The sequence below is a fragment of the Falco cherrug genome, chromosome 1 (assembly GCF_023634085.1).
Source record: "Falco cherrug isolate bFalChe1 chromosome 1, bFalChe1.pri, whole genome shotgun sequence".
NCBI classification, from domain to species: Eukaryota; Metazoa; Chordata; class Aves; order Falconiformes; family Falconidae; genus Falco; species Falco cherrug.
Window position 1 is genome coordinate 110,198,393 of NC_073697.1, and position 27,760 is coordinate 110,226,152.

Sequence of the window (27,760 nt, forward strand, 5' to 3'; positions counted from 1 at the left end):
GGCCCGCTCCCTCGGCCTCACCCGGGGCCCGCTCCCTCGGCCTCACCCGGGGCCCGCTCCCTCGGCCTCACCCGGGGCCCGCTCCCTCGGCCTCACCCGGGGCCCGCTCCCTCGGCCTCACCCGGGGCCCGCTCCCTCGGCCTCACCCGGGGCCCGCTCCCTCGGCCTCACCCGGGGCCCGCTCCCTCGGCCTCACCCGGGGCCCGCTCCCTCGGCCTCACCCGGGGCCCGCTCCCTCGGCCTCACCCGGGGCCCGCTCCCTCGGCCTCACCCGGGGCCCGCTCCCTCGGCCTCACCCGGGGCCCGCTCCCTCGGCCTCACCCGGGGCCCGCTCCCTCGGCCTCACCCGGGGCCCGCTCCCTCGGCCTCACCCGGGGCCCGCTCCCTCGGCCTCACCCGGGGCCCGCTCCCTCGGCCTCACCCGGGGCCCGCTCCCTCGGCCTCACCCGGGGCCCGCTCCCTCGGCCTCACCCGGGGCCCGCTCCCTCGGCCTCACCCGGGGCCCGCTCCCTCGGCCTCACCCGGGGCCCGCTCCCTCGGCCTCACCCGGGGCCCGCTCCCTCGGCCTCACCCGGGGCCCGCTCCCTCGGCCTCACCCGGGGCCCGCTCCCTCGGCCTCACCCGGGGCCCGCTCCCTCGGCCTCACCCGGCCCCCCCCGGAGGCGGGGCCGCCCCCCTGCCCAGCCGTCATGGCGGGCGCTGCCCTGCCCATCCGCCGGCACCGCCGGGCCCTGGTGGAGGCCGTGAAGGAGCGGCCCTTCCTTATCGTCACCGGCGAGACGGGCAGCGGCAAAAGCACGCAGCTGCCCAAGTACCTCTTCGAGGCAGGTAACGGCCGGGGAGGGGGGGAACCCCTGAGAGTCCCCTCTGCGTTGCAGCCTGGGTCCAGAAACGTGGGGGATAAGCAGAGATAAATCCCCCTGTCCCCCAGGGGGGCGCAGCTTCAGGGCCGTGCCCTTGTGCGTGTGGTGAGAGGTGCCTTGATTAAACTTGTTAAACTAAAAAAAAAAAAAAAAAAAAGGCCCTATGTACGTTATGTAGGTACCTGTGTATAAGCTGACTCAGCAGCATGGCTCAGTGTCCCTGTGCTCCCTGTCTCTTCCGCAGGCCTGGCCAAGCATGGGGCTATCGGTGTCACCCAGCCCCGGCGCGTCGCCACCATCTCGGTGGCCCAGCGGGTGGCTGAGGAGATGGGCTGTTCACTGGGGAGCGTCGTGGGGTACCAGGTCCGCTTCGATGACTGCACCACCGAGGTAGGGCTCTGAGGACTGTGTTCCTCTACGTGTTGTCAGGGTGGTGGGGGGGGGGGTTGGTGGGCTATGGCTCATTTTTTAGCTTGTAGGCCTCTCCGTGGAGTGGCACGGCCCTGTTGCCTTTCCTGGGGCTTTGCATGTAGAAGGTCTCAGAGTCTTGAGAAGCCATCCGTCCTAGCTGTGGTGAAGCTGCAGTTGTATGTATCATATAACTCATTTGATGAAGTTTTTTTGAACACCCTATAAGTGAAACATTGCCAAGCACCTGGGATGCAATCTCAGTCCATATTATGGACAAATATGTGATCTGTGTAGATGTGTTTACTTTGAAGTAAAAATCCAGGATAACAGCTGAATGTCTAATTAAACCTTTCAGGATACTGCCATCAAGTATATGACCGATGGCTGCTTATTGAGGCAAATACTGGCAGACCCCCTGCTCAGCAAGTACGGTATCGTCATTTTGGATGAAGCCCATGAGCGGAGCCTCAGCACTGTGAGTGTTGCCTTAAGTCTGTCCTTTTGGGTCACTGTTTCTCCTTAACTGAGGTTTGCTTATACCTTTCTTTCACAGCTGCACAATCCTTGAGGATTTTGCTTGACTTTATAAGGATGCGCTTTATCCTTTTGTGTCGTAGACCATAGAATTGCTGCTTTGTTTATTACATGCTGCACAATCTGAAAATAAGATGCGGCTTGTAATCCTGTTGGAATTGTTGTAGCAGTTGTTGTGTCTGAAAGCAGTTTAAACTTGGCTGGCTGTTGCATGCTTTCCAAAAATTTCCAGGAGTTTGAAGCCAGCACAGTAAACACAAACTTTATAGAATCCAAATTAAAAAAAACCACACACAAACAAATGAAACCCTGAAATGTTTCTCTCACTCTAAGGCCTAATGTTTTTTAGGGTGTGTATATGAATTGTGCAAAGAGATTATGGGTTTTGGGGTCATGGAAGTATCTAGGCTGACCTCAATACCAAAAGCTATCAAATGTCACTCTGACCTTTTTGTGGCAAGCAAAGTGACACTCGAGTCACTCAGTCCTGAAGAGATTGTGTGCCAAACAAACTACCAGTCCAGCAAACAATCTACCAGTTCAGCTGGTGAAAAGCGAAAATGCTTTCTGAATCCCAGTTCTGCCCTCAAGCATCTGAGGGTATTGCAGGTAACTGAGCTAGGGTGAAGTTACTGCTCCATCACCTGTGCCTAACTAAAGGGAGCATATTTTTAATCCAGAGCACTGTGGAGTAAAATAAACTTCCTGAAGTCATAACAATAAATAGTACAACAAAGGAGGGTGCACACTCAGTCAGGTAATGTACGTTGGACAAAGGTGATGACTTTTTACAATGGGTCCGACGTAACTGCTTGCAAATGACTTGATGCTGAGAATAGAAAAATGAAAACCAAAGGATTTTAAGTTACATTGATTGTGTTTATAGGCTGTGAGAAGAGCTGATAAAAAAATAATTAAATTCTAGAAATCAATTGGTGTGCTTGAAAGATTACCAGGTTAAGTGTATGTATTTTTCTCAATGTTTAGGCCCTGAAGATGTGATTTTCTGTCTTCTCTGTATCAGCAGGATAAAATCAGGCTCTTCAAAGTTTTTCAGGCACTTCAAAGGAAACTGGGGTACTAATCTAAGTTACTTCTGTTTTTCTGTTAGGATATTTTATTTGGTTTGCTGAAGAAGCTATTTCTACAGAAGAAACCGCCAAACAGGAAGGTGGATATGAAAGTGGTGGTGATGTCAGCAACCCTGGAGGTAGACAAGCTTTCGGAGTTCTTTGGAGACTGTTCAGTGCTGCATATTCCAGGAAGAAGTTATCCTGTCAAGGAGATATTCTGCAACCTGCTCAGTCCAAGGGACATAGGCAGCTCTGCGTATGTTACAGAGGTCTGGCCTGGTTTACTTTGTTTCTGTACTGTGTTCTGTGTTCTTGGTATGATGTTCATCTGTGAAAGACCACAAGGAGTAGCTGCTTGATTGCTGTGTTCCTAGCATCTCTGCAGGATATAGAAAGAATTAGTACTATGAGGTTTAGAAAGAGTAAGCGAGATTCCAGCTGTTACTGGCTTGTGTGTTGTTTGTTTCAGGCTGTAAAAGTGACGTTGGATATCCACTTAAATGAACCAGAAGGTGACATCTTGGTTTTCCTGACAGGTGCGAATTTTTCTTTCAACAACTGATGGTTATTCCAGGTGAAGCATGGCATTGCCAGCAAAACAGTACATCCTTCCAATGATTGTCTAGTTTGTCCCTGAGCAGTAAGTAGAGAAGGGAAAGTTGCAGGTTGACATACATAGTCCTGCAAAGTGATAGTTTTCAACAGCGTGTTTAGGTATATCCATGCCTATGAGATCAGATAAGCAAAACATTAACTTAAAAATGTGCATATGCGCTTTTCTTCCTGTGCCAAATTTACTGTGTATTGTCCATGTGGTTTATTTCATTAATTCAGGAAGGGAGAAATTCTTTAGCTGCAAAACCTGACATCAATGCATGGGCCAGGCACTTACGCAGTCGTCTTTTAAGGAAAAGCCTTGGTGAGAGGCACTGGGGAAAGACTAGGTGTCGCCTCCTAAACTAACTCTCATAAATACTACTTCCTTCTTGTAATGGTGTTGATGACTCTGTAATACTGGCAAAACAATTTTGTTTAAAGGTGTTGCAAACTAGGAAGGCAGAGTTGTAGCTGCATAGGTCGTTTAAATGCTCTTGTATGTTTTTTTAGGTCAAATTGAGATAGAAAGAGCTTGTGACTTACTTTTCAAGAAAGCAGAATCTATTGATTACCGGTACGAAGTACACGATCGGTCTGTTGAAGGTCTGCTTATCTTACCATTGTATGGGTCGATGTCAACAGGTAAGGGCATATAATGTCCTTAGGAACTTAATTCACAACTGCATTAACTGCATGAGTTGTTATAAACAGTATCCTAAGCAAATATTTCTATTGTAATTGGGAAAAATGGCATTCATTAACCCATTTGTTACAATATTATAGCATTACGGGATTTTTTTTTGTGGCATTCATAAACTAGTCAAAATTCAGCCTTCTCCGTACTTGCACAGAAGCCTCCAGTTAAAATTCATATCCACTGGAATGGTCTCTGGCTTGGGAAGGGGATATTGTGTAACTGACAGTTCAGATGTCTTTAGACACTCATGCTTTATTCTATATGGAAAAGATATTGCCAGTAGGTTTTTGGTGAGGAGAGTAGATCTGTAAGAGAATATAGAAGTAGTACAGTGTTACACAGTGTAGAAAAGTACAGGTTATCAGAATGAGTCAGTCTGTTTTATTTGGCAGCAATACCACCGTTAGTTTTGAAGAGTTAAAAACAAAGGCCTTTTGACCTTTACTGTACACAGACTGCATTTTCAGATGAACTCGAGTGTGATGTGTAAATGTGTGGGTGCAGTATGTAGAATGCCAAGAGGTTGAATAAATGTTCAGAAGAGCAGGATGGCAGTTTCCGTCTGGAAGTGGTGGTGAGAGGAAAAATCTGGTAACAGAGTAAATTTTTGCTTTCTTGAAAGAGCAAAATGAAAAGTTGCGTAAAAGAAAAGTCTAGCTTCTTCCTTACTCCATGTTAGATGTTAGATTCCTGACTGAGAGTAGTAATGTGTGGGTTTTGGGTTGTTTTTTTTCTTTCATGGTAGTTTCTCAGAGGCCACTATATTTGAATATTTTTAAATACAGAAAGACTTTTCCTGAAAGAGATTTTTATATTTTTCAAGTATAATAACAGAAAAATTCAGGGGAAATCTGAATTTCCACCTCCTTTTTTGGTTCCTTGGAAAGCCAAATGAACTAATGTAACAAAGCAGCGCAAGCAGTTTCCATGTTAGAAGAAGATTTGCTGGAAACGTGGGGGATTTAACTGAATCTTTTCATGTTCACCTTCACTTGCTCTGATGGTTAAAACCCTTCAAATCCTTCATGAAGGTTCTATTAAGATCAGAGATTTTATTTGTTTTTCCTAGCTCTGGTTTAGGAAACATCCAGGAGAGTTGGCCTTTCTTGATCTCAAAATATTCTTGAATATGCAAGCAATAAAGAAGATACTCTCCCATTTCTGGCATATGCTAAAATAATACCAAATCTGTATTTTAGAATGTTAAGTGATTCACTTTCTAATTTCATTCAAGTGACTTTCACTAAGCATTTGAGTAAGTTTGCCCAACATTAAAGATGTGGTTTGAAATTGGAGCATTGTGACGTAACGAATTGACTGACTACCTGTCATTTTAGATCAACAGAAAAGAATATTTCTGCCAGCTCCCGCAGGCATTAGAAAATGTGTGGTATCCACAAACATTGCTGCGACATCTCTGACGATTGAAGGAGTCAGGTATTGTTTCCTGTTCTTTCTAAAAGCTGAAACAGAGGGAATAATTAAGAAAGTTCTACTAGATTTGGAAAAACATGTCTGATTTCCTTCTGTTACTATACCTGTCCAATAATTACTTGTTGCCTTTTTTGTGCGTATGCAGTGAATAAAAAAAAAAACCCACAACACCCTTGATACTATCATATAGTCTTACAGATGGCTTAATATTGTTTGACCCTAATCTGAAATCAAATCTCAGCTCTGTTAAATGAGCATGGTCTCCTTGGGTGCTGGGAGGTGTTATCTGTCAACACCCTGTAGGCTGAACCACTGTAGGGCTGCAGCTGACCTGCAAAGTTCAACTACCTGTTTGCAGCGATTGTAGAGTAAATGTCTTCTGGCTCTGATGGTTTTCATGTGTCAGTGACCTGTCTCTCTACTGAGACCTCTGTCGTTTTCTTCTCTGACAGAGTATGAATCTTTTTCAGATATGTAGTAGATAGTGGATTTGTGAAGCAGTTGAATCATAACCCCCGAGTCGGCTTGGACATACTGGAGGTGGTTCCCATTTCAAAGTAAGTTTTAAAAAGGTCGTGTGCTCAGTGTTTCTCAGAGTAGCTCTGATAATACTGCATATTGGTTGATCTTTAGGAAAAAAAAAAAAAAAGGAAAGGGGGGTAGCTTTGAGGCTCCATAATTTAAAGTAATTTTGTTTGCTGCTAAATAAAAAGTGGTTCAGGATGTATAATTTCTTAGAAGTTACAGACATTGAGAAGGAATTGACAGTGCATTGTCTGTAGTCTAAACAGTGGCTCACATGTCATCTTGTGTTTGCTGAATACAACAGCCTGATTCAAAGAAGCTTAAAACAATCTTCCCTTGCATTGAAATGCTTTTACATTCTGCTAGTTCTTGCATTGCTGGATTTCTCAGTTGCCGCACAGTATAATATGTCTTCCATCTACAAGCATAAAAATTGCTGCTATTTATCATAATTACAGTGCGCTTCTTTGGATAATAACAGAACGGATCAAGAGTTGGGATGTTGGGTTTTTTTTTTTTCCCTGCCTTTCTGTTTTGGAAGGAGCGAAGCGAGGCAACGAGCTGGCCGAGCTGGCAGGACATCATCTGGAAAAAGCTATCGGCTATACAGCAAAGAATTCTGGGAGCAATGTATGCCTGATCACACAGTCCCAGAGATCAAGAGAACCAGCCTGACATCTGTGATCCTGACCTTGAAGTGCCTTTCTGTGCATGATGTCATAAGGTAACCTCCACAGCAGGGGGGATTATCATTTTCTTCCTGCGTCTCAGCAGCAAGGCAGCACAGGCACCAACAGCCTGTTGGCAGGAGGCAGGATTAGGTCCCCGGCCAACTGTGACACTTTGATACAATCAGCTTTTCTGCTGTTCTCCTCTGTCTTTAATGCCAGATTGGATCTTGAGCTGAAGTTCAGTTTGAGTTTCTGCCAAAACTAGCTCCTTCTCTCCAAAATTAAGTAGTCAATAATGTTCCTTTAAAATACTGATGTTTATATCCCAAAAGCTTCATCTCTGTGGAATCGTTTAATTTTAGGATCATATGTGTGCAGAAAGTAGTTAGTCTTTGCATGTACCATGCTGGGGTTTGTAAACTCTCCAGCTTGTGGCTGTACGTGTAGTAACACACCCATACACAGGAGATGCTTATGTGCACTTTGGTCAGAAACATGTATTGTAAGGTTAAAAAAAGCATTTTAATAACTGAAAATTAACAAAGCTATACTGAGTCTGAACAGTGAGATTTTTCTTACTTCATTTTTCACTATAGATTTCCCTATTTGGACCGCCCTGAAGAAAGGCATATTTTAGAAGCTCTCAAGGAACTTTACCAGTGTGATGCTATTGACAGGTAAAAAATAAAGGAGTATAGTCACTACAAGAATTTAAAACCTAATGGTTTAACTGGTGGTAGTGAGTTCTTAATGTGGACTAAAGGACTTCCCTCAGCAGTAGAATGTTTCCTCATTAGACCAGGAAGTGAACTGCTGGGTTAGTTGATAGACTGTCTGTAAAATTAGGGTTAGAGAATGGCTTAGGGCTTGAGAGATACAGACTAATTTCTCCATATTGTCCTGGAGTTCCTGAGTGACCTCAGACAAATTACCTCAACTCTGTGTGCTGTAGCTCGAGAGCAGATCCCATAATTTTGTGATGAAGGTGCTTAGAACTTGAGACAGGAAGCAAGATCTTATCCTGAGCTTCCAGGAATTCTTCTTGCAAAAAAAAAAAGCTTTAATCTTAAGCATCTGATACACTTAAAAAGCTGTCTTTGCCTGCCCTGAAGTAGGCATAAGCGAGCTGGAGAAAGTTGAAACATTCTTCTGCTCATGACACTTGCTTAATGACTCCGGCACCTAGCTGAGCACACGCAGACTGCAGCGTTAGAACAGTCCAGAGGGAAACGCTTCTTTCATGCTCTTTATCAGTATATGGTGGCTGATGTTGTGTGTGCACATTCCAATTTACATTTAAATGCAGTTCTGTTGAATCTGGTATTTAAATCTTTTTCCTGGGATAAGGAAAGGCCACGTGACAAGACTGGGTGAATTCCTGGTGCAGTTTCCCCTCCCTCCCAACCTGACCTGCGCTGTCATAAAAGCTGCTTCACTTGACTGTGAAGATTTGCTACTTCCCATAGCAGCCATGTTGTCTGTGGAAAACGTCTTCATTCGTCCAGGTAGGAAGCCCCTTATCCCAAAGCAGCCTTGGGTGGGTGGGGAGTTCTGCTTGGACAGGGACATGTTTTGCAGCCCACACTGCTTCACCTGGAGACCTTTTCTATGGCTTCCCTCTGCAGGGGTTTTTGCTCTCAGTAGTTTTGTGTGCTACCAGCTGGTGAGGCCACAGTATCTTACAGGTGTATCTCTGGGTTATAAAGTGGGAACTGATTTGTAATTTGAACGGTGGTAGCACAAGCGTTTACTTGAGCATGAGGATACTCCTGCCAGGGAGCAAGCTGGTCTGCTTAGTTGGGACCAACACTGGTGGGCGACATAAGTATTTACCTGAAATCAATGCTTTAAAGCCCTTATGTTGCGGTGCGAGGATTCCTCAAGTGCAATGCCTTGTCCCTCAGAGTATGTTGTAGCAGGTCTGTAGGTAAGATTAGAACAAATACACAACAGCACTTTGCCCATATGTATTTACAACTTTCTGTGGTCTTGGAGTTGGGCCACATTGCATGGTATGAATGCTGCTCCAAAAGCTTCAAAATAGCATGGAATTGGGTTGATTTTGTCCCAGGGCTGTGAGCTGTAAAGCAACATACAGGTGAGTGGATTGCTGAGAGGTGATAAGGGGGAAAACTGTGTTACAGGGCAAAAAGAAGAGAAGAAAAACCTCAACACACCCCCCACACCCCCAAAAAAATACCAAACCCAAGACCACCAGAAAACCAAAATGCATCACAGCAGATGTTTTGCTGTTGGTTTAAGTACAGACAACGGGGACTGATTAATTTGTTCTGAACAAATGGGGTCATCTCTGGATTGGCTTTTCTGTTCAGTAACTCTGTGTAATGAAATAGACCTGTTAAGTTACTGTGAGAGGCTCAGCTTGTCACTGCCTCCATTGCTTGTGTTTTTCTAAATGAAAAATGTAATTTTGCTGTGGTTCCAAGCTAGCACCTCTCACTAGTGCTAAACTCGGTCTCTCATGTCCTCCTTCCTATCTCCTTCCCCTCCTGCCTGCCACCCCCCTTCCCTCCTAACTGTGCTACATACAGTCTTTATATGTAGCACAGTCTTTGTGGGAGACCTTTGTCCTTTCTAGTCACTCAGTGGCTCTTGTCCAGTTATCTCTGTAGTCTATTAACCGTGCCCGTTAGTGCAACAGCTAAAGACGCTGCTGACAGTACTGATAGCCTGGATTCTGCTCTGGGGTCTTTCAGATTCCCATAAACGTCCATTTGCTTTCCCATCCTCCATCTGGCAAGATGCCCTTGTTATCTGTTCAGCTAGCTAATGCACACATGTTCGTTACTCTCCAGCAACCCCATGCCTTAGCACCCAACGCAGAGGCTCCCATCCTGAAGGCACTTGCTCATGTGCAATATGTGTACAAACAGGCCTCCTTACTTCGTTGGTGTTACTTTTAATACCCAAGAATTCTGGCATTGTCTGCAGTACAGCAGCAATGCCATGCGTTGGCTTTTGCAACCATATTCCCCTCTACTAAGGGAAATGGGTTGTGCTGGGGAAAAATTCTTTAGGTCTTTAAAACTTGAAATAACACTTTGGAAGTGTTGCTTTTGCTTAGTACATTCCTAGCATTTAGTGAAGGGGAATTCCTACTAAACTCACAGATCACATTTTTTCTAGACTCTTATTTACTTTAAGATTGCCATTACTGCGGCACTTGAGTACTAGGACAAAAGCTGAGTTAAATAGATTAGGTGGTGCTATGATGAGGTGGTTTCAACAGTCTTTTTTTTTTTTTTTTTTCCTCTCTCTTCTCTTGGGGCAAAACTTTCACTTGATCCCTGTGAGCTGTTTAACGTCACTGTTCCTTTATCTTTCCATGTTGGCATCTGAATTGATGGTGAGGGAGAAATATGTAGAACCTTTCTTTCTGAGAGACTAGAATTCTTCATCTCTAATGTTGACTGGTGAGATCAATCACAGATTTAATAGCATCTACGTGTTCTTGTTCAGCACTAGTAGAAGGAGGAGGAACTGTAAATGCAGCTGTAGAGGAGAGACAAATCTAAAAATAACTTGAATAAAGAGCCAAGGCTGTTAAACACACCTTGAAGAGATGCTAACAGAAAATGAAGTAGGAGTGATAAAAATCGCTTTGTTAAAGTGAGATATAACTTACTTCCTCAGGTGATCCTCAGAAGCAAAAGGAAGCTGAGCTACAACACCAGGAACTTTCCTCACAAGTGGGAGGATGCAATGACTTTGCAACCCTCTTAAATATTTTTGAACAGTGCAAAGCAAGGTATAAAATTATTCCATAGAGTAAGTGGTTTTGCGTTGTTCATAACTCCCAGCTGCTGATGGTTTTTAGATACATTGCGTGTATGCCCATGTATGTACTTACACCTAACTGCAGATACATTCTGTATTGAGATCTCTTGATTTCTATCAAGACATGTATTATTTAAACTAACAAAGTATCTGGCTGTGTAGGTTGCCTTCTTTGTACGACCATAACAAAAAATAGAGGCAACTTTCTGCCTGCAGCTTACAAAGGGCTTCTTTATAATACAAGTATTTCTGTTCTCAGCAAGTCTCCTTCAGCTTGGTGCCAGAAATACTGGATCCATTGGAGAGCTTTAAAATCTGCTTTTAGTGTGGAAAAGCAACTTCGGGAAATAATCAGTAAACTGAAACAGGTAAAAATTACAATTTTTATATAGGATTCAGTTATATAAGTGTATACTTAAGATATGTACTGAGTCTGAAGACAAAGACTGAGCCTTTACCAGATGGCTGCTGCCTTTCTCCAGTAGAAACTAATCCACTTACATATTTATTAGTGTATCCTTGCTGTCGCTTGTGTAACTAACAGGTATGGTGGTGGTAATAAATAAGGAGGGTTTTTCTCCTTTCCTCATGGTTTCTGTAAGGTGAGAAACCCAGGGTTTAAAATCTATGTGATGGAGGGGGTGTAGCCACTATTTTTTAGGAAAGACACAGATTCATGTTGTTTTTTCTTTACAATAGCTGCCAGATTTCCCCAAAGAGACGTTTGAAGGTTCCAGAACTGAACTGCTAAGAAGATGTCTGTGTGCAGGATACTTTATCAATGTAGCTAGGAGGTAAGTAATGAAGTTTGGAGAACTGAATGGAAAAAATATTACGCATATTCTTTAAAGGTGCAGCTGTATATTGAAACAGAATAGTAAGGCCGTATATTTTTAAAAGTAGCAATTGCAGCAGAAGGTGGTGTTTGTGCACAGGGCTGGAAGCCTGGCAGGTACTCTGCTTTTGACTCTCATGACATTCCTGGGGAAGTTGCTTACATCCTTGGAATTGTAATTTTTCTGTCTGTCTAATGAACTCATAAGCTGATGGGTAGTTCCAGATATTAAACTAGAGAGCTTGGAAATTTCTAATTATTGCGGCTGTCACAGACTTCGGTCCCAAACCCTGTTTTATTGTGGTGTTCTACCTGCAGTGTTACTGTGGTAAATCAGACAGATATTTCATTCTTCATTAGTTTTTGTGCAGTTTAACTCTGGAAGGATCTTCCTCTGTTTGTATATTTTGAGTTTTCTTCTGTTCTGCTGCTGATTAGTGTTTCTTTCTAATCACAGCAAACTATGTTTCATTGTATATATATTTTTTTTTTTTTTTTTCCCCGCCAATCTTTCAGATCTGCAGCCAGGACATTCTGCACAATGGACGGACATGGCAGCATAGTCTATATCCATCCTTCATCTACAGTAAGTTACCAAAGTCTGTTAATAAAGTAGCAAAGTAAAAGGCAGGTCCCTGTAAATTCTTCTTTTGTTTGTGCGAAGTTATGGCCAGGAGAAGCACTGGTGCAGTGTTCATTTCGAGAGTGGGGAAGAGCCTCATTTCTTCACATTTGGTACATGTTTGGTTTATGAAACAAGTATGGCATAGACTGAGCTTCTTCTCGGCTCTTTGGGTTTCCTGAGCAATTTTAAGCAAGTTATTATGCCTTAGTTTTCTTGTCTGAAAATTTAGGGTGATGTCAGCTTTATCTCATTCATTATTGCATCTGAAGCATTGGAAGATATTCCAGTGCAAGGTGCTCGAGAAATAAAAAATCTTTTGTATCAGTTCTGAAAAAATCTTTTATTTTGCAGCTGTATAACCAGGAGACTCTTCTCGAGTGGATCATCTTCCATGATGTCACAGTGACATCCAAGATCTATGTCAGGACAGTCTGTCCTGTTCGCTATGAATGGGTCAAAGACTTGTTGCCCAGATTGCATCAAATTGATGCATATGAACTGAGCAGTGTGGCACGGGAAGAAGTAACTGAAGAGGAAATAACCAAGTGGAAATATAAAGAGGATCTTAAAAGGCAGAATGGTAAGCACATTATTAGTCTGTATCTATGATGTGCGTAGTTTTTTGGTTGTTGTAGACGTGTGTATATTATGTCACTGCATTCTAGACTAGTAGGTGTTGATTTGAGTATGCTAAATATATTTGGTATGTGTAGTTCTTGCAGTTTTCTTACTGAAGTTCTGCAATTCTTATTTTCTTGCCTCTGTGGTGCATGTAGTGCTGTTTACTTGCTGGTTCTTGCTATGCTTTTGGTTTACTATAGCTGACAGGAGCAGAACTTTAACACAGAGCTGAATAAAAGCGTTTGAGTCTGACTATTATTTAAGTTTGCAAAGGGTATCTAGCTACAGATACCCAAAATAATACTGTTCTGAGAGAACTCCTAAGGGCTGTGGTGTGAGGGGGAGGGTAAAAAAAGACCCACCAAAAAAACCCCAAACAACCAAAACCCCACACCAACCCAAAAACCACATCAAACAAAGAAACACAGAGGGAAAAAGTCTCACATTTTGGTGAATGTCTTCATTCTGACAATGAATTTAATGCCATATGTTTAAACAGTCAGTTTTAATTAAAACTGCCTGCTAACTGATCTGGCTGCTTGACATTCTTTGAATTCTTCTGTCAGCAGGTTTTGTAAAGCAGCCAAGTATTCAAAGGGCCTTTCTACTCCTGAGTTGACCCTTTCAAAACATTGTTTTAATATACGGTCTAGGCAATATAGATTCTCTTCAGTTTCTTTACATTTTTTCTATTTTTCTATTGTTAGACTCTTGTGCTCAGGCCAGCATTTCTTTCTGTCCTGCATTATTAAAACAGCCATTTAAAATGATAAAAATATGAATTGGATTTTGCTATACATTTGCTGGAAAGGATATTTGCATTACTGGACAATGCAGAGGAACCTCATCTACTTATCTGAGGTCCAAGAAGCTGAAGTTTGTTCTCTTCATTCCCCTTAACTTTTTGACTTCACCAGGCAATTGTAAATTAATTTGAGATTAAGATTGACCTCACAGATGCTGTATTTCTGGGAGCTTCATAAAAATAGGTGGCTGAGTAGCTGACAAAGGCTTAATTAATGCCCAATGGAAGGAAAGGCTGGAACATGAGCTGAATTATTGTTGTTTGACTCCATGACAGAATAATTACAAGTGTTCCAATAGTGAATGCTGATTAAAGCTCCTTCCTCATATCAAAGAATCTGGTGCCCAGCCCCAAAGCCCTAGGAACAGGCTACAGGAGCTGCTTCATTCATACAATACTTGGGCTCTTGGAGGCCTTGGATGATTTTATTTTTTTCCTGTTATTACTTTAAATATTATTTTAAACAAAGTATTTTCTGCATTTCTTTCCGTCTGGGAGAAGCACTCCCAAGGTCTTCGCTCAGTGGGAAAACATGCATTTTTAGTGATGTCTGATCTGGAGTGTTGACTTTCCCCACTCCTGTATCTGTATGTTATCCTCACTCCAGAAATTTATAAAGATAGTTTAGTCTAAGCTGCTGCTTTTTTTTTTTTGCCTGCTCCCAGTGCTGTCCCTCTCCTGCCTAAACCTGAGTTTGAGATATGTAATTTAGAGAAGGAACAGGTGCACAGGTCACAAGATGCATAGTGTATCTGCTACAGTAAAAAGCAAGATACACATTTGGGGCTGAGATGAGCCCAGCTGCAAATATTGACATGGGATTTAAGGCACAAATTTTTTAAAATTTTTTTTTCCTTCCTTTTTGTGGTACTGTCTGTCCTCTCTGGAAGTCATTCAACTGACTGATTTGGACTTGAAAAACACTTGAGATTCTGTTGGGGGTTTTTGGATATTCTAAAAATAGGAGGAATTGTAATGCTGTTTAGTTTTTTTGACATGAAGGGTATATTCCTCTCTCTTCTCTCCCCCCAGAAGCAGTCACAGACAACTCTGCAAAGAAGCTGGAGAGAAGGAATGATGATCAGTCAATACTGGATGCCCGAGCTCGCTATCTTGAGAGAAAGCAGCAAAGAGCACAGGGTTTAAGTGGGCCATTGAAAGAAATGGGGTAATCCTCGTGGCTGCTCTACACCAACTGTGAGAAAAGGCAGTTTGGTGCAGTTGTTCTGGGTATGTTTGCATAATGCAAAATGACTAACTGGAATGATGGAAAACTTCTGCTTTGTGGTAAGTTTGAGTGCTGAAGCATACAAACGCAATCTTGCTTCTGCTGCATCCAGCAAGGAAAAAGTTACCAAGCTGAATTTTGTTGCTACATGTCACTGGCAACAATTTAGGAGCCTCATGTGGATGAAGATGTGACCCTGTGGTGCCAATTCCGTGGCATTTAGTTGACGTAAAAAGGTCTCAGTGGCCTCACTGCCGTTGTTAATAAAACTTTCTTACAGGTTTTTATTTTTTAAAGGAGTGGAACTGTGGCGTGTTATCCATTTTACTTTGTACAATTGTGGCTGTACAGTCTTCATGCTTGTCACTACTCAGGAAAATCTGTAGGTAGTGTACTTTTAATGATGGAACCATCAGGACCCACATTCAAAAAGGCGTTTGCCACCTGCATTCTCTGTTGCAAACAGTTGTTGTTCCTGTTCTGTGTTGTACTGTACTGTGTACAGTCGTGTTTCTAGTTGAAGATGTCTTTGTATGCAAAATATTTTGTAAATGTTTTCACATTCACAATGCATAATTTTTGTCAGAGATGACTTAGCACTGTGTGTTTTCCATTTGGTAAAAAAAAAAACAAACCCAACCCCAAATGCAGCAGTCAAACCCGTACTCAGCCAGGTTCTGTCCTGGAGGCTGCCAGCAGGCCTGCTGCCTGGTGGGCTGTTTTTCTGAATTTGGTGACTGGTGTTTTTAAAATGTATGGATTCTGGTCTGAAGAATGACTGTTTGAAATGTGCAGAAAGAATACACAAGGAAATACTAGGTTTTTTTCCCTCAGCTCAAGTATGTAAAAAGCAAAAGATGCTTTGTCATCACAAAGATTGTTTCCTTCTCAGTAAAGAGCTAATCCCCTCCTGTCACCTTAATAATCTTAAAAATGTTCCAGTGCTCTAGTGTGGAGCTTGTCTCTTGCTGCTTTTCACTTTCAGTAAGTCACATTTTCTATAAGACAACTTCCAAAAAACTGGAGGAACTTCCTGTTGATTTTCATACCCAGTGCACGCAACTGACGCATCACCTGCTTTTCAGGTAGCTAGCTGAGGCTGTTCCAGCAGTGTTGTAAATAAGCCTTAGCACTTTGTGTAAAACCTGAAGCATTCCACCTCCGTGCTGCACAGGCTCTAGCTGATCATAAGCTTTCAAAAACCTTGGGATTCTCTGATGGGAAATACAATCATACTACTCTTTGTAAAGAAGGTGGTAGATCTAGAGTTGTGCTTTCTGGGATTGTACCTATTCAAATTAAAAAGCTGAGGCTGGTCTGTGTACTTGCCAAACCCAGCAAGGGGTGTGTTTCGTGCCTGGCAGAGCTGGCAAGGCTGCAGCATACGCTGCCGGTTGCCACGCAGCACCGAGTGCTGCCTTGGCGAGGCTGTAAGAGGCTTAACTGGAGCATCACTGTAGCTGTCACGGGCAATAGCAGGAGCGGGCGATAGCAGGAGCAAGCAGTGATGCCTGCGGCTGCCCTGTGAGCTTCTGTCACAGAGCTTCCAACTGCAGGAGAATTGCTGCCACCTGCCCCTTTTCTGAGTGTGTGGAGCGCTGGAATGGCAGCAAGATTAATGCCTTTCTAGTTGCTTAGGGAATGCGTGAATCGAGCGATCACTGGTTGTGATCCATCTTGGTAGGAAGCAGCGTGTTTTCGGTCCCTCTTTCATTGGGCCCTTTATCCTGGGTTCAGGTGGAAAAGCGTTGTGATTGCGTGCGCTGTTGCTCAGGCCCTACTTTGGAGAAGCCAGCGCTTTCCTGACTAAACCTGTAATCTGAATTTTGCTTTTACTTTGATTTATATTTGCAATGTCATAGCCACTTGCAAGCCAGATGGCATCTGCACCACAGACTAGGTCTGAGATGAGCAGCTGGAATGCCCACTCTTGCTCCTGGCTATGTATCTTGGCACATCCTAATGCTCCCTTACTAATTTTTTAAAAAACTGTCTTAGTAGCAAGGAGGGAGGGTTTTCCCCCCCCCCCCGTGCTGTGGTTCGGGGCTGTGTTCAGAGGTTTTTAAATTGTGAATTCAAGACAAAACAAAAACGTTCTGAGGAAATAACTGTGAGATTGCAAAATAAGGCAAGAGAGCCTTACCGCACATAGAAGCGCGGTGAGGGGGGCAGAAGGGTTAAGTTCACCTGTTTTTATGGGCCGGAGTTACATTGTCAGTTAATAAATCTCGAAAGAAATGTGAAGTTTCATTCTGTCCCTGTACTTACCAACGCGGGGGGGGGGGGGGGGGGGGGGGAAGAGCCCTCGGCACCCCCCCCGGAGCCTCTGGGGGGTTGCGGCCCGGGACTTCGGTGACGGAGGACGGTCGGTACCAGCTTGTGGTGCTTTGGGTTGTGTTGTTTTCATTTTAATTGGGATGTGTTAGTGCACAGCAAGAACCTGCCCTCCCTGCCGGCCGAGGCGCGGGGCCGGTCCCTCAGCCGGGGGGGGGGGGCGCTCCCCGACCCCGTCCGTCCGCGCCCGGGCCCCGCCGCCGCCCGAGTCACCTTGCCCGGCCGCTCGGCCCCCTGCACGTGACGCGCAGCGGCGCCGGGCGCGGAACGGAAGTGACGCCGCCTCACCTCGGTCGCATGATGTGGCAAAAAAAAAGGCCGGGGAGGGAGGAGTGATGGGTCTCGAAATAGTCCCTTCCCGTGGCGGATCCCTGCGCTGCTCCCATTGGTCCCGCGGCGGGTGAGCCACGCCGCTCGCCGGGATCCTTCCGCCCGGCCGGCGCAGTTAAGACTGGTCCCGGCAGGTGAGGGTAGGCTTCTTCCTTCCGTGGCGGTATCCTTCCGCCGGCGGGGGCAGCTTCCGGATCGCCGCGGCTCTCCCCGCTCGCTGGCCCGGTCCGCCATTGCGGTCCCGCTTCCCCTCTCCGCCCGGACCCCGCTGAGGTGCGACTCCGGTCCGGCCTCGGACTGGAGCCTCAGCCCGCCGCCACCATGGCCCAGATCCTGCCGATTCGCTTCCAGGAGCACCTCCAGGTGGGCGCCGAGGGGCCGGTGGGGGCCGGGCCGGGGCGGGCGGGCGCTGGGGCGGGCGGGCCGCTCCCTCAGGCGGGAGGAGCTGCCTGGGGCCCGTGTCCGGGCGAGGGCCCCCGGGCCTGCTCGCGCTCCCTCCCCGCGGCTCGTGGGGTGGCCCAGGCCCCTCCGGGGCGGGCTGCCCGCCTCCCCGCAGGCCTTGCCGGCGCTGCCGCCGTGCCGCCCCGAAGGGCACCTTCCAGCGCGCCCGCCGCCTGCCTGCGGGCCCGGGGCGCCGGGGGAAGGGCTGGGGCGCCGCGGGGCCCTGCCAGGCCTGGGGGAGGGCGGTGAGGGGCCTCGGGGCCGGGCATCCCGCCCTTGCCCGGTGCTGGGCTCGCCCTCCCGGCGGCGGAGCGGTGCCGTCCCGCGGTGTAGGCGAGGCTGGCGCCGTGCCCACGCTAGCACTGGCTGGGCGGTGCGGCACGGGGAGGGAGAGTGCGGGTGGTTCCTCTTCGCCACCGAGGAGAGGGGCCGGCTGCAGGAAAAAGAGTGGGGAAAGCTTCCTGTAGCAGGTCTGCCGGGGGGCACGTGAACGAGGTGGCCGAGCTGACCCCGTGTATCCCTTAATTTTATTTTTTTTTAACGAGGCTAAGACTTGTAAGGACGTTCTAAACCGTTTTCCTGGTGTTCTGACTCGTAATGTCATCTTCTGCGAAGAGAAACCACGTATTGCAGTGGAAGGTGAAAGCTGCTGCGGGCTTCCCTGCAGTACGGCTGTGGCAGTGCGGGCACCCCAGTGCCAGGGCTGCTGGTCTCTAACAATTACAGGTTTGCGTCTCATTAAACCGTAACGACGTGCTGATAGATTATTTCCAAGTAACGGCCTTCAGGTTTTTTTTTAACGTGGCCTCCCGAAGGCACTAGTAACAAACTCTATAAAATGCCTCCGTTGCAGGAATGCGAGGTTACCTTCTCAAATCAGCGTGCAGCTCTCCTGCCCATCGGGGCAGCTGGCATGCAGGGAGGGGTGTGGGAAGCCGTGATACAGTTGTGCAACGTGCGCTTCCTACCTGACCAGGCTATAGGGCGAAGTACTGTAAGCCATGCTTCTCATCCACAGTTGCTGTAGTTGTGATGCTATCAAGCTTGACTCTGCTGCTGAGGAGCGTTTGGGGGTTTTTGAGCAGAAATTATATAGTAAAAATGACATTGGCATACCTAGGCAGGGGCTTCTGGCAACCTGTCTGTAGCCCTCTTTCCTGGCGATGTCAGTGTCTGTGTGTAGTTTGTGCTTAGCTAACTGGGGCCGTGGTAGGCGCTAACATAGTGATGGATTTGCATGATTTGTAGTGGCTTTTTTCTAGCCTAAATGGAAAGAAACTAATTTATTGACACCTTGTTAGAAGAACAGTTGCAAAATCCTTACTTTGCTGTGCAAATTGCTGTCCATAGTATTATTTTTAGATTTAAAAAATGCTGCCATGATTGGCTTTTATTTAGCTAGTTAACTGTTGAGCATTGGACAATTTCACTTCAAAATCAGTTTAAAACCAGGCCAGAACTCATAGCTTGGGTTTAGCCCTGGGCTTTTCTTCAGCAAGCAGCACTGACTGGAGAATCTCACAAGCTGGCCAGAGCTTCAGCTCTGAGCAAGTGTTCTCTCCTGATAGTGGCATAGCCTGGAACCAGGTGTTGAGAAGGTTTTGTGTACTCTGGTGAAACTCATCCCTCTGGGTAGTTTAGTTCTTAATAAAGTATTGTGGAAATGCATCTATGATACATTATTTAAGATACAAACCTTGCATGTGACCCGCTACCAGCTCTCTAATGACATGAGTACTATTACGTAATGAAACTATCTGCTTCACTCCAGAAGTCCTGATAGGTTTCAGACCAGCTCTATTGCAGAACACAACTGTTCTGACGAAATACTGATTTATCTGTTTATTTGCATTCCCCCCCCCTCTTTCTTATTTAATGTAAAGCACTGGCTTAACCAATATCGTTTACAACTGCATATGTGAGCTGGTGTTCTGTGAGGCTGGGTGTCCAGCCTTTGAGCCTGCGTATACGTGGCTCTTGGCCATAATGCTTCAGTTTGCTGTACCTACTGAACTTCCTCATTCTGTTTCATTGAAAAAAATTCAAGGAACTCTTAATTCTCAGAGGTACTGTTTTCATGCTTAAGCTTCTGACTTGCTGTTGGAGTAAATTTTGAGAGCGGATAAATTGATATTGCTACGTTCTTGCTATCCAGAAGCACTTTAGCATATTCTAAGCATTTCATAGGAGGTCCTGGTGGACTCAATACAATTTCTTGAACTGTGCCTGACCTACTTTGTCTAGGAAACTTGTTGTACAGGTGTTGTGCAACACTTGTAAGTTTGTAGCTGATGCCTAACAAAAGACAAGGTACTCAGCTGGAGCCTTATTCATAAAAAGGCAGGTGATGGATGTGAATGAGAATGTTCATGTGAGATAATTATTGAAATTTGTGTTTAATTAATATAGAAGACTGGCAGTCAGCAATACCTGTACAGTCAGCAATACCTGTAGTATGATACTGGTTCTCCCTGGATCCACTACTGCAGGTATAGACAGTTACATGACCATTTTCTGACAAAGCTCCAACCTGGTTGTACTCCTTGAGGCACGCTGGCGTGATCCGTTGCTGTCAGCGTGGTGGCTGTGCCATATGGGAGTGAAAAGTTACAGGCTCCGGAAGCCCTGCGCTGTTGCACTTCTGAATGTGTTACCTCTTGGGTACACAGTACAGCATGCTTTGTACCTGCAATTTGACGTAAAGATCTAGTTTGGGTAAGTAAGGTGTGGCAACTAGTTAACTTACTAGGGTTAAGTAAGCTGTCTGGATAGTTACTAAGTGAAGTCTAAAACCAAAATGTGTAGACAGACTTTGGGTTTTGTTTGAGTCCCACTGCATAGCTCTGAAATCTCAGTAGCTGCAAGTATGTAGGATGTTATCTGTGTATTGTCTATTGTAGATGCCTGCCTTGCCACAAAAGAACATCAACAACACACTGTAGAGAAACATTTTCCTTGGGAAGTTCCAAGGAGAAACTTGATTCCTGTGCTATCAAAACTACCAGACTGATGTTATAAAACTTTATAGTGCTCCTTTTTTTTTTTTTTTTAAGTGGGCACGAGGAAATGATCCAGTGGGCATGTAGTGGGAGATCAGAGTTCAGTGTGCTGAATGAATGCAAATCTGGTTATTTGTGTCTAGGTTTTAGGGATTCCATAGGCTGGTGCCCCTGGAATTTTTACTTGAGGGTGAAAGTAAAACACAACTGATCGCTGTGCTAGGTGTGTGGAGCTTTTCTAGGATTACAAGTTGATGAGTGAGAAGGTTAGTTAGCAGGTGATGAACTGCAATTGCCAATTAATGTAGCCACACTACCCTGAAACAGATGAAAATTGAACTTGGACCAGGCACGCTGCTGTGACTGGCATTAATAAATACTCTTCTGAACCTAGATATATTTAAAAAGTTAAATTACTGTGTAGACTTGTCTAGACAGTTCAGAAAACTGTCAGCTGAGGCTATGCACTTGCTACTGACACAGAACTACTCCTTTTAAACTAGGAAAGGGGGTTTTGTATCTGTTGGTCATTAGTGGAGCAAACCTGAATAGTGGCTATGATATTCTAGCGTGGTGGCTAGATGGATGGCTCTCAGAATCATAGCTAGCTATGCCAAAGAGCTAACTGAATAAAACTGCACAGCCAAGGCATCATATAATAAAACTTACACGTCTACTACTTCAGTCTAACAATGATGAACAACAAAATGCTTCCAGGTATTGTGCTGGCAGTGAGACAGTTGAATATATCCTAGAACACTAAATCTCTGCTGTAACAGCATGAGTTTGATACAGTTTTTTGATTTGGATTTTTTTGGGGTTTTTTTTAATGTTAGGAATTGGAGGACTGCTGTGCCTAATGCTGTTTTGGTGGCATTCTTGCTCTCTCCTTTTTAGTGAATCTGAATTCCTAAAGCTGGTGAGTTTGGAGCATTCTTACAGAGGGAAAATCTGTAACAAAGGATGCTGTGAGGAATCAAAGTGTCTTGAGGAGTGCGCGCGTGTGTGTATGAACTAATTGGATAGGAACACTTGGTTAAGCAGTTTATAAGCTATTCTTCTTGGCACATCCCTCGCAGCAGATAACTGAAGTCAACAGGCCTGCTTGTCTTGGTGGTGGTACACATCAGTGCTTGGTGCTGGGGCTGTGGTGCTTAACCAAAGAGAAATAATGGCAGCCATTGGTTCTGAACTCGGGTTTCAGTGGTAAGTCTCAGCAGTGGCTTGTAACTGAAGAAGTCACACAGCATGCCTGTGGCTGCTGACACCGGATGGCTACCTCGGCCTGTTGAGGGTGAGGCAGAAAATAGGAAGGATATAGAAATAGAGCTCTTGAATGTTACAGAGGTCTCTTATCTGATGACAGTGTAACTTCCTAGCCTGTCACAAACTAGCTCTTACCTTGCACTGGTAGGCTTGAAGTACTTTGGAGCCATTGACTGGTGTCAGGACTCTGGTGTTACAGAGCTGCAGTCAGTAATTCTGACAGATCGGCACAGATAAAACTTTTCTGTGCGATTGAAGTTTGCTTTGCCTTTTTTAATGTATGGAACTAAATAAGTGGTTGAAATGTAGCCTGATGTTCACCTTGTTCAATCAAAGCCTACTAAAGCATGGCCTTGCAATAGAGCTAATGTGACTCAACTGCACGTCAAAGAGCTCTGTGCTTCTGAAAAGACTGGGAGTTTTTTTGTTAGCTGGCATTTTCCAGCTACATGATTTCTAGCTGCATGTAGATAAGGAGTCTCTGGGCAGAGACTAAGCAGCTGCTTGTGGCTACAAGAACAGTGGTTATATCCTGTTGAGTGAGAGTTGAGGTGAAATGCATACTCAGCAGTTCCGCGCCCTTCCTTGTAGGCAAGGAGAAATTATTTGACAGCTAAGCAAACTGTCACAAGAAAGCGAATGTTCCAGGAAGGGGTCAACAAAGAGACTCTGGTCAGCAATTTTACCATTCAGTTTGATGTCAAACGTGCATGTAACGTGACAATGTTGCTGGGTAAGTTACCAAGAACATACTTGAATTATCTTCCAGTGAAAAAATAATTTTGCTAGTCAGACTTTTCACTTGCTGTGTTATAATGATTCATGTCTCGATGCTGTTCAGATAAATGCCATCACAGAATTCGATGGTTCAGTACAGCCTGCAGTTGACTGAAGTATCCAATTTTGGGTTAGATGAGGCTCCTTCATGGTGACATCTCTGCTGAACAGAAGAGCTGCTGCTGTCTCTGGCAACCTGTTTCATGGTTCTGCTGTAATGGAGCAGCTACTTGACAGAACGCTTTCTTCTCAGCGTGCTTCTGGGAGACCAGTGTAACTGAACTTTCCAACAAATGGTGGTATAAAATAATTTGAACTGTAAATTGGTTGCCCAAGCACAGCTAGCAAGTTCTGCTTTCATATCTGCTTGAAAGCCAAGGAAGTGTTTTTTGTAGTATAATGTAGGAGTATCTAACATTTCCTCTTTTTTTTTCAATCTTCTAAACTTGTTTGTGAATTGGTGAACCTAAGTGAGTGCAATATTAAACATCTGGGGTTTTTTTCACTGTGGTAAGTGGAGAAGGGATAGAAAATCTGCCATAAACCTCTGTACTCTCAGTTGTATTGCAAACTCAGGGGTTTGTGTGTGGAATAGTATTGAGGTTTTCATAATAAAAGCCATCAGAGAAATACCTCCTGTCATGTTTCCTAATAGTAATCTTAGTCTCTGTTTACTTTGCTTAGCTTTATAAACACTCCTGCCTTACTCACCTGAACTTTAGCCTGTTTGGGGAAGAAAATAACCCATACTCCAGGGACTGATCTATACTCTCAAAAGTTCTGTATAGTAGGTCTGAGTGCAGGCAAGAAAAGTTCCTGTTAGCTTTGCCAGCTGAGCAAAGCAAGTGCCACTCCTGGCTGGTGATGCTCTTGTGTAATCAAATGCAGAGATTGTCACAGTCAGCTTCCTGTCTCGGGCTCGAAGCAGGCTTAGTTCGTATGCTTGGGGCTGTTGAGATTAGAAGATGAAATGTTAGAAGAAAGCTTGTTTACTTAAAGACCTCAGTAACGGTCATGCCTCCATCAGAAAACTTCCCCAGGCTTTCTTCAGAGCTCCAGTGCCAGTTCACTAAATCTTTTCAAAGAAATACTCGACGTTTGGAAATGGTCTTAAGTTTAGAAAGGGCCACGTATTCTGCTACGAACCAAGGTTGGATACCTCGGATGTGACACCTAACAGATGGCAGTCTGGTCGTGTTTGAGATAAATCTGTCTTGCAATACCTAAGCAACTTTGATTCAGTGGTTATGCCTAGACCTCCCTAAGAGGTCTGCCATCTGCTAGACCTTGCTGCTTTTGATTTGTTCTGTCAACAACGTTTGTTTGAGTATAGTGCTGTGAGTTAACTGCCAGGTGGAGTACTTGGCCCTCTGAAACTGTGCTTCTCTACCAAATTAACAAGGAAATTGAGTGCTTGATAAATGACTCTGCACCTGTCAAGCTTGCAGGCCTATCAAAAGGAAATGCCACATTTCCTGGAGTAATCTGGAGTAAGTCTCTCAGCTCTACCAGATGAAACTCTTCCATCTTCAAGCCTTCTCTGCCTGCAGGGGTGTGACTGGGTTGCATATACACCTGCCTAACTGATGTATGGAGTCCCAGGCCTAGAGAACACTATCCAAATAAAGGTGTGAAAGGAAGGTTTGAGCTTAAATCTGAAATATTGTAAGTGAATCAGTGTTGCTGAAGAATGTGTGGTCAGGTTCTGTGATACTGGACCTCAAATACTCAATTAAATTTGAGTTAAGAGTTCTGACCTGTCAAGGAAGTAGTTGGATTTTTAAAAAAAATATATTTTATTTTTTAATAGCTGTAGCATCAAAACAGTTTTGTCATGTGAAAGCTGATAAAACACTTGTCTTTCACATGAAAATTTCCTGACTTTACTGTCAGGGGGATGGATGTGAAGGGAGCTGTGTTTGAACAAAACTATTCACTGTGTTAAGTTGCAGGAAGTGTTGGTTTTCTGCCTTGGAAGAATGGCTTCAGCTAGTCAGTCAGGTAACCAGCTTGCTGTCTGGATCAGGAATTACATTTAAATCTGTCCTGCTTACAGCCTTTTCTCTCTTAAAATCTCTTGAAGAAGAAAAGCTGTGTTGACCTTAAATTTACCAAAAAAATCAGTGTTAGCTCTCTGTAAACTAGTTCTGAAATGAGCCCTTGAAGAGCCCGAACATTTTTTTGGTAGTATTCGAACCTGACAGAAGAGCTTCAAATCGTGAAGTCCTCTCTTGAAAGAGCAAGGTAACTGCTATGAAATAGCATACTTTAGGACAAAGGACTTAAATGCAGAGTGACCAGAGAACCATGCCCAAAGGCTGAATCTTCTTCCAGTTCTCCCTTCAAGCAGACCTGAGGAGCTAAAACTGACTTGCTTTTGAGTCTCAACCTTAAGCTGCCCCAAGATCTGGCTGTCTTGATTCACTGGATGGTATAAATCATCCACTGAAGTGCCTTTTGTGAAGCTGCTTCTGTTAAGTTGGTGTGCCATATCTTAGATGCTACTTGTTCCTTTGCATGTGCTGTCTGAAGGCTGGGGCAAAAGGGGAAGTGTAGTAAAACACCCTCTTTATCAGAAGCTGCAAGTAGGCAGGAACAAAGCAGCAGAGGCGTGGTCATCTCGGAGCTTGTACAGAACACAGCTGATAAGAGCTTAGTGTTTTGCTTCAAACTAGTACAATAATACTAAAATGGCTTTGGAGGTCTAGCCCTTTGTGGGAGACCTTGAGCTTGAAGTTTAAACAGTCTCCCAGAAAGAAAGATATCAGAAATACCAGAAGTGGTAACTCCTATAATGGTAGAAGACTGATGTTGTGTTTTTAAGGTATATCGACCCACAAGCTGGGTATTTGTATGTGAGGTGAACTAACCATTCTGCATTTCCACTGTTAAAAATGGAATAAGCTTTGTTTCACTACTAACACCCTAATACATTAGCCTGTTGCAAACACCATGAAGTGGCATTGACTGAGCTGTTTTGTTGCATGCCATACTAGAGCTATAATTATAAGGTATGCATTTAAAGTCTTACAGAAGCAGGCTGTGCCTCAGCAGGAAAGGAGGTGGTTTATCAATAATCTTCTGTGTCAAGTATGGCTGTGGATGAGCCATTTCTGATTTCAATCATGTCCATCTCGTATGCGTTAGCTCTGCCTCCTGGGTGGTAATACAGACTTGCTGCTAGACAGGACTAGGCTAATTGCTAGACAGGTAGCTTTTTTTAACTCTATGAGGATAAAGCTCAGATGCCTCACATGTGATGTTAAGCTTGAAATAGTGATAGCTGTCAAGCTCAATGAAATAAGTTGGAGCTCTGAAAGCAAAGCTGGTGAGAGTGAGTGCTGAAGCTGCAACTCTGGCACGGCTACCAGTAGCCAGCAAGTTCAGCGTGCCTTAAACCATTTGAGGGGCTCAAAAGTAGAGTTCTCAAAACTGTAAGTTGTGAATGGACCTTGAAGACAAGGTGCCCAGCACTTGAGTGACACTGGGCTTCTTCAGAAAGCTTGCTGGGCTCCATTGAAGGTGGCAAGAATTTGTGTGCCATATCATTTTAGGGTAGTGCGGTTGTATTGTCACAAAGATGTGTGAAGCCTAGTACCTTTCAAAAAAGCTCGTGTCTACTACTGAGGTGTAACTTAATGCTAAACCTTTTTTCTCTTTCAGCTCCAAAATCTGGGCATCAACCCAGCAAACATTGGCTTCAGCACTCTGACGATGGAGTCTGACAAATTCATCTGCATAAGAGAGAAAGTAGGAGAACAGGCTCAAGTGGTGATCATTGACATGAATGACCCCAGCAACCCTATTCGAAGACCAATTTCAGCTGACAGTGCTATCATGAACCCTGCCAGTAAAGTCATTGCATTAAAAGGTATGGAAGCCCTGATAAAGAAATGTTTGAAGTGGATGGAGAGCTTTCTGTAAGACTAGTTTATGACTGAAGTCTCTCAGGCAGTTTATGTGGGAGGATCCCTTACCAGTCTTCCACAGCTTAATGGGAGCTTAAGTTTAATGCATTTTCAGTTCTTCTGAAGGTATCTGGGCAGTAAGCTTCAGCTGGGGCAACCTGCCATTTGCTGGTCATTAGAATGAGGTTTCAGTCAGAATGCTTACAGCTTCTGAGTGGGAGAGCTGGGAGGAAAGTGCAGGCTTTTGAGATACTTCTGGAGTCATGTTAGAGGGAAGTGAGACCTGATCTCCTAAAGTGTATAAGGGCTGTCAACTAAGCCTCTCTTTCCAGAGAGGAACACTTAAGACTGGGGAGGAAGGGAAATATTCCTGAAGGCCTTAGTCTGGCCTTGCTGGAAGAGGCCGGTGCCCCAGTTTGTGCATGTTTCTTGTATCAGTCAGTGATAAGAAGAGTAAAACTATGCAGGAAAGACTCGTGTGGTGAATAAAGCACAAGGTCAGCTAACTTGGTATCTCTGGTGATAGAGAGAACAAGCATTCCTCTGGAGTCTCCAGAAGTGTTGATCTCTCACCCCAAAAAGACTTAAATACTGGTGCTGTAGAAATGCATGTCTTGCGAATGGAAAGGTTTATATGTATTCAATGTTAGATCTAAGTTTGACTTTAATACTGTGCTGCTGTTTTGTCACAACTTTAATGCTTTCTTGTGTGTGCAGACGGTGAGTTACTTTAATTGACTGTACTAGTTCCTGTTGTGTTTTATGAAAAGAAGCAGAATAAAATGGCTCAAATCTATGGTGCACATGGCTGAACAGTGGAGTTTAAGCAACTGAAATCCTAAAATTCAGAGGGTTTTCATGCCCTCCCAAACAAGGGAATCCTTAAAATTCAGAAAACTAATCCACTCAAGAACTTGATGCGTGCTTAAACTATTGGGATCTTGGTATCAAGCTTTTTATAAACAGAACTGACCCTTTTGAATGAAGC

The 27,760-nt window shown here is 44.5% G+C and overlaps 2 protein-coding genes and 1 long non-coding RNA gene across 6 annotated transcripts in view; all 3 read left to right on the forward strand.

Moving 5' to 3' along the window:
- The first annotated feature begins 625 nt into the window (after nucleotides 1-625).
- On the forward strand, nucleotides 626-15,306 carry DHX40 (DEAH-box helicase 40). Of its 3 annotated transcripts, none has more exons than XM_055721108.1 (17): nucleotides 626-828; nucleotides 1,108-1,253; nucleotides 1,630-1,749; nucleotides 2,920-3,150; nucleotides 3,351-3,417; nucleotides 3,989-4,120; nucleotides 5,513-5,612; nucleotides 6,080-6,166; nucleotides 6,676-6,858; nucleotides 7,402-7,482; nucleotides 8,153-8,310; nucleotides 10,460-10,574; nucleotides 10,863-10,971; nucleotides 11,303-11,397; nucleotides 11,955-12,024; nucleotides 12,415-12,643; nucleotides 14,525-15,306. In XM_055721108.1, the coding sequence occupies exons 1-17, from the start codon at nucleotides 690-692 to the stop codon at nucleotides 14,659-14,661; spliced, it is 2,199 nt and encodes a 732-aa protein (XP_055577083.1). In that variant the 5' UTR covers nucleotides 626-689; the 3' UTR covers nucleotides 14,662-15,306. The 3 variants fall into 3 exon arrangements, with proteins under 3 accessions (XP_055577083.1, XP_055577079.1, XP_055577090.1); XM_055721104.1 differs by having other exon boundaries at nucleotides 627-828; nucleotides 14,522-15,306; XM_055721115.1 differs by having other exon boundaries at nucleotides 628-824; nucleotides 14,522-15,306.
- A 2,104-nt stretch (nucleotides 15,307-17,410) lies between these two features.
- The window catches only part of CLTC (clathrin heavy chain), a 33,896-nt gene continuing 23,546 nt past the window's right edge, over nucleotides 17,411-27,760 (forward strand). The window contains exons 1-2 of one of the 2 annotated variants that reach the window (XM_055719362.1): nucleotides 17,411-17,744; nucleotides 26,528-26,735. In XM_055719362.1, coding sequence (XP_055575337.1) covers nucleotides 17,703-17,744; nucleotides 26,528-26,735 — 250 coding nt within the window. In that variant the 5' untranslated portion in view covers nucleotides 17,411-17,702. The remainder of the gene's footprint in view (nucleotides 17,745-26,527; nucleotides 26,736-27,760) is intronic. The other variant, XM_055719368.1, reaches the window with a different exon arrangement.
- Nucleotides 17,766-24,634, forward strand: LOC129736712 (uncharacterized). The gene is made up of 3 exons (XR_008733734.1): nucleotides 17,766-18,548; nucleotides 20,312-20,537; nucleotides 22,929-24,634. It is a non-coding gene; the product is annotated as an uncharacterized LOC129736712 (long non-coding RNA).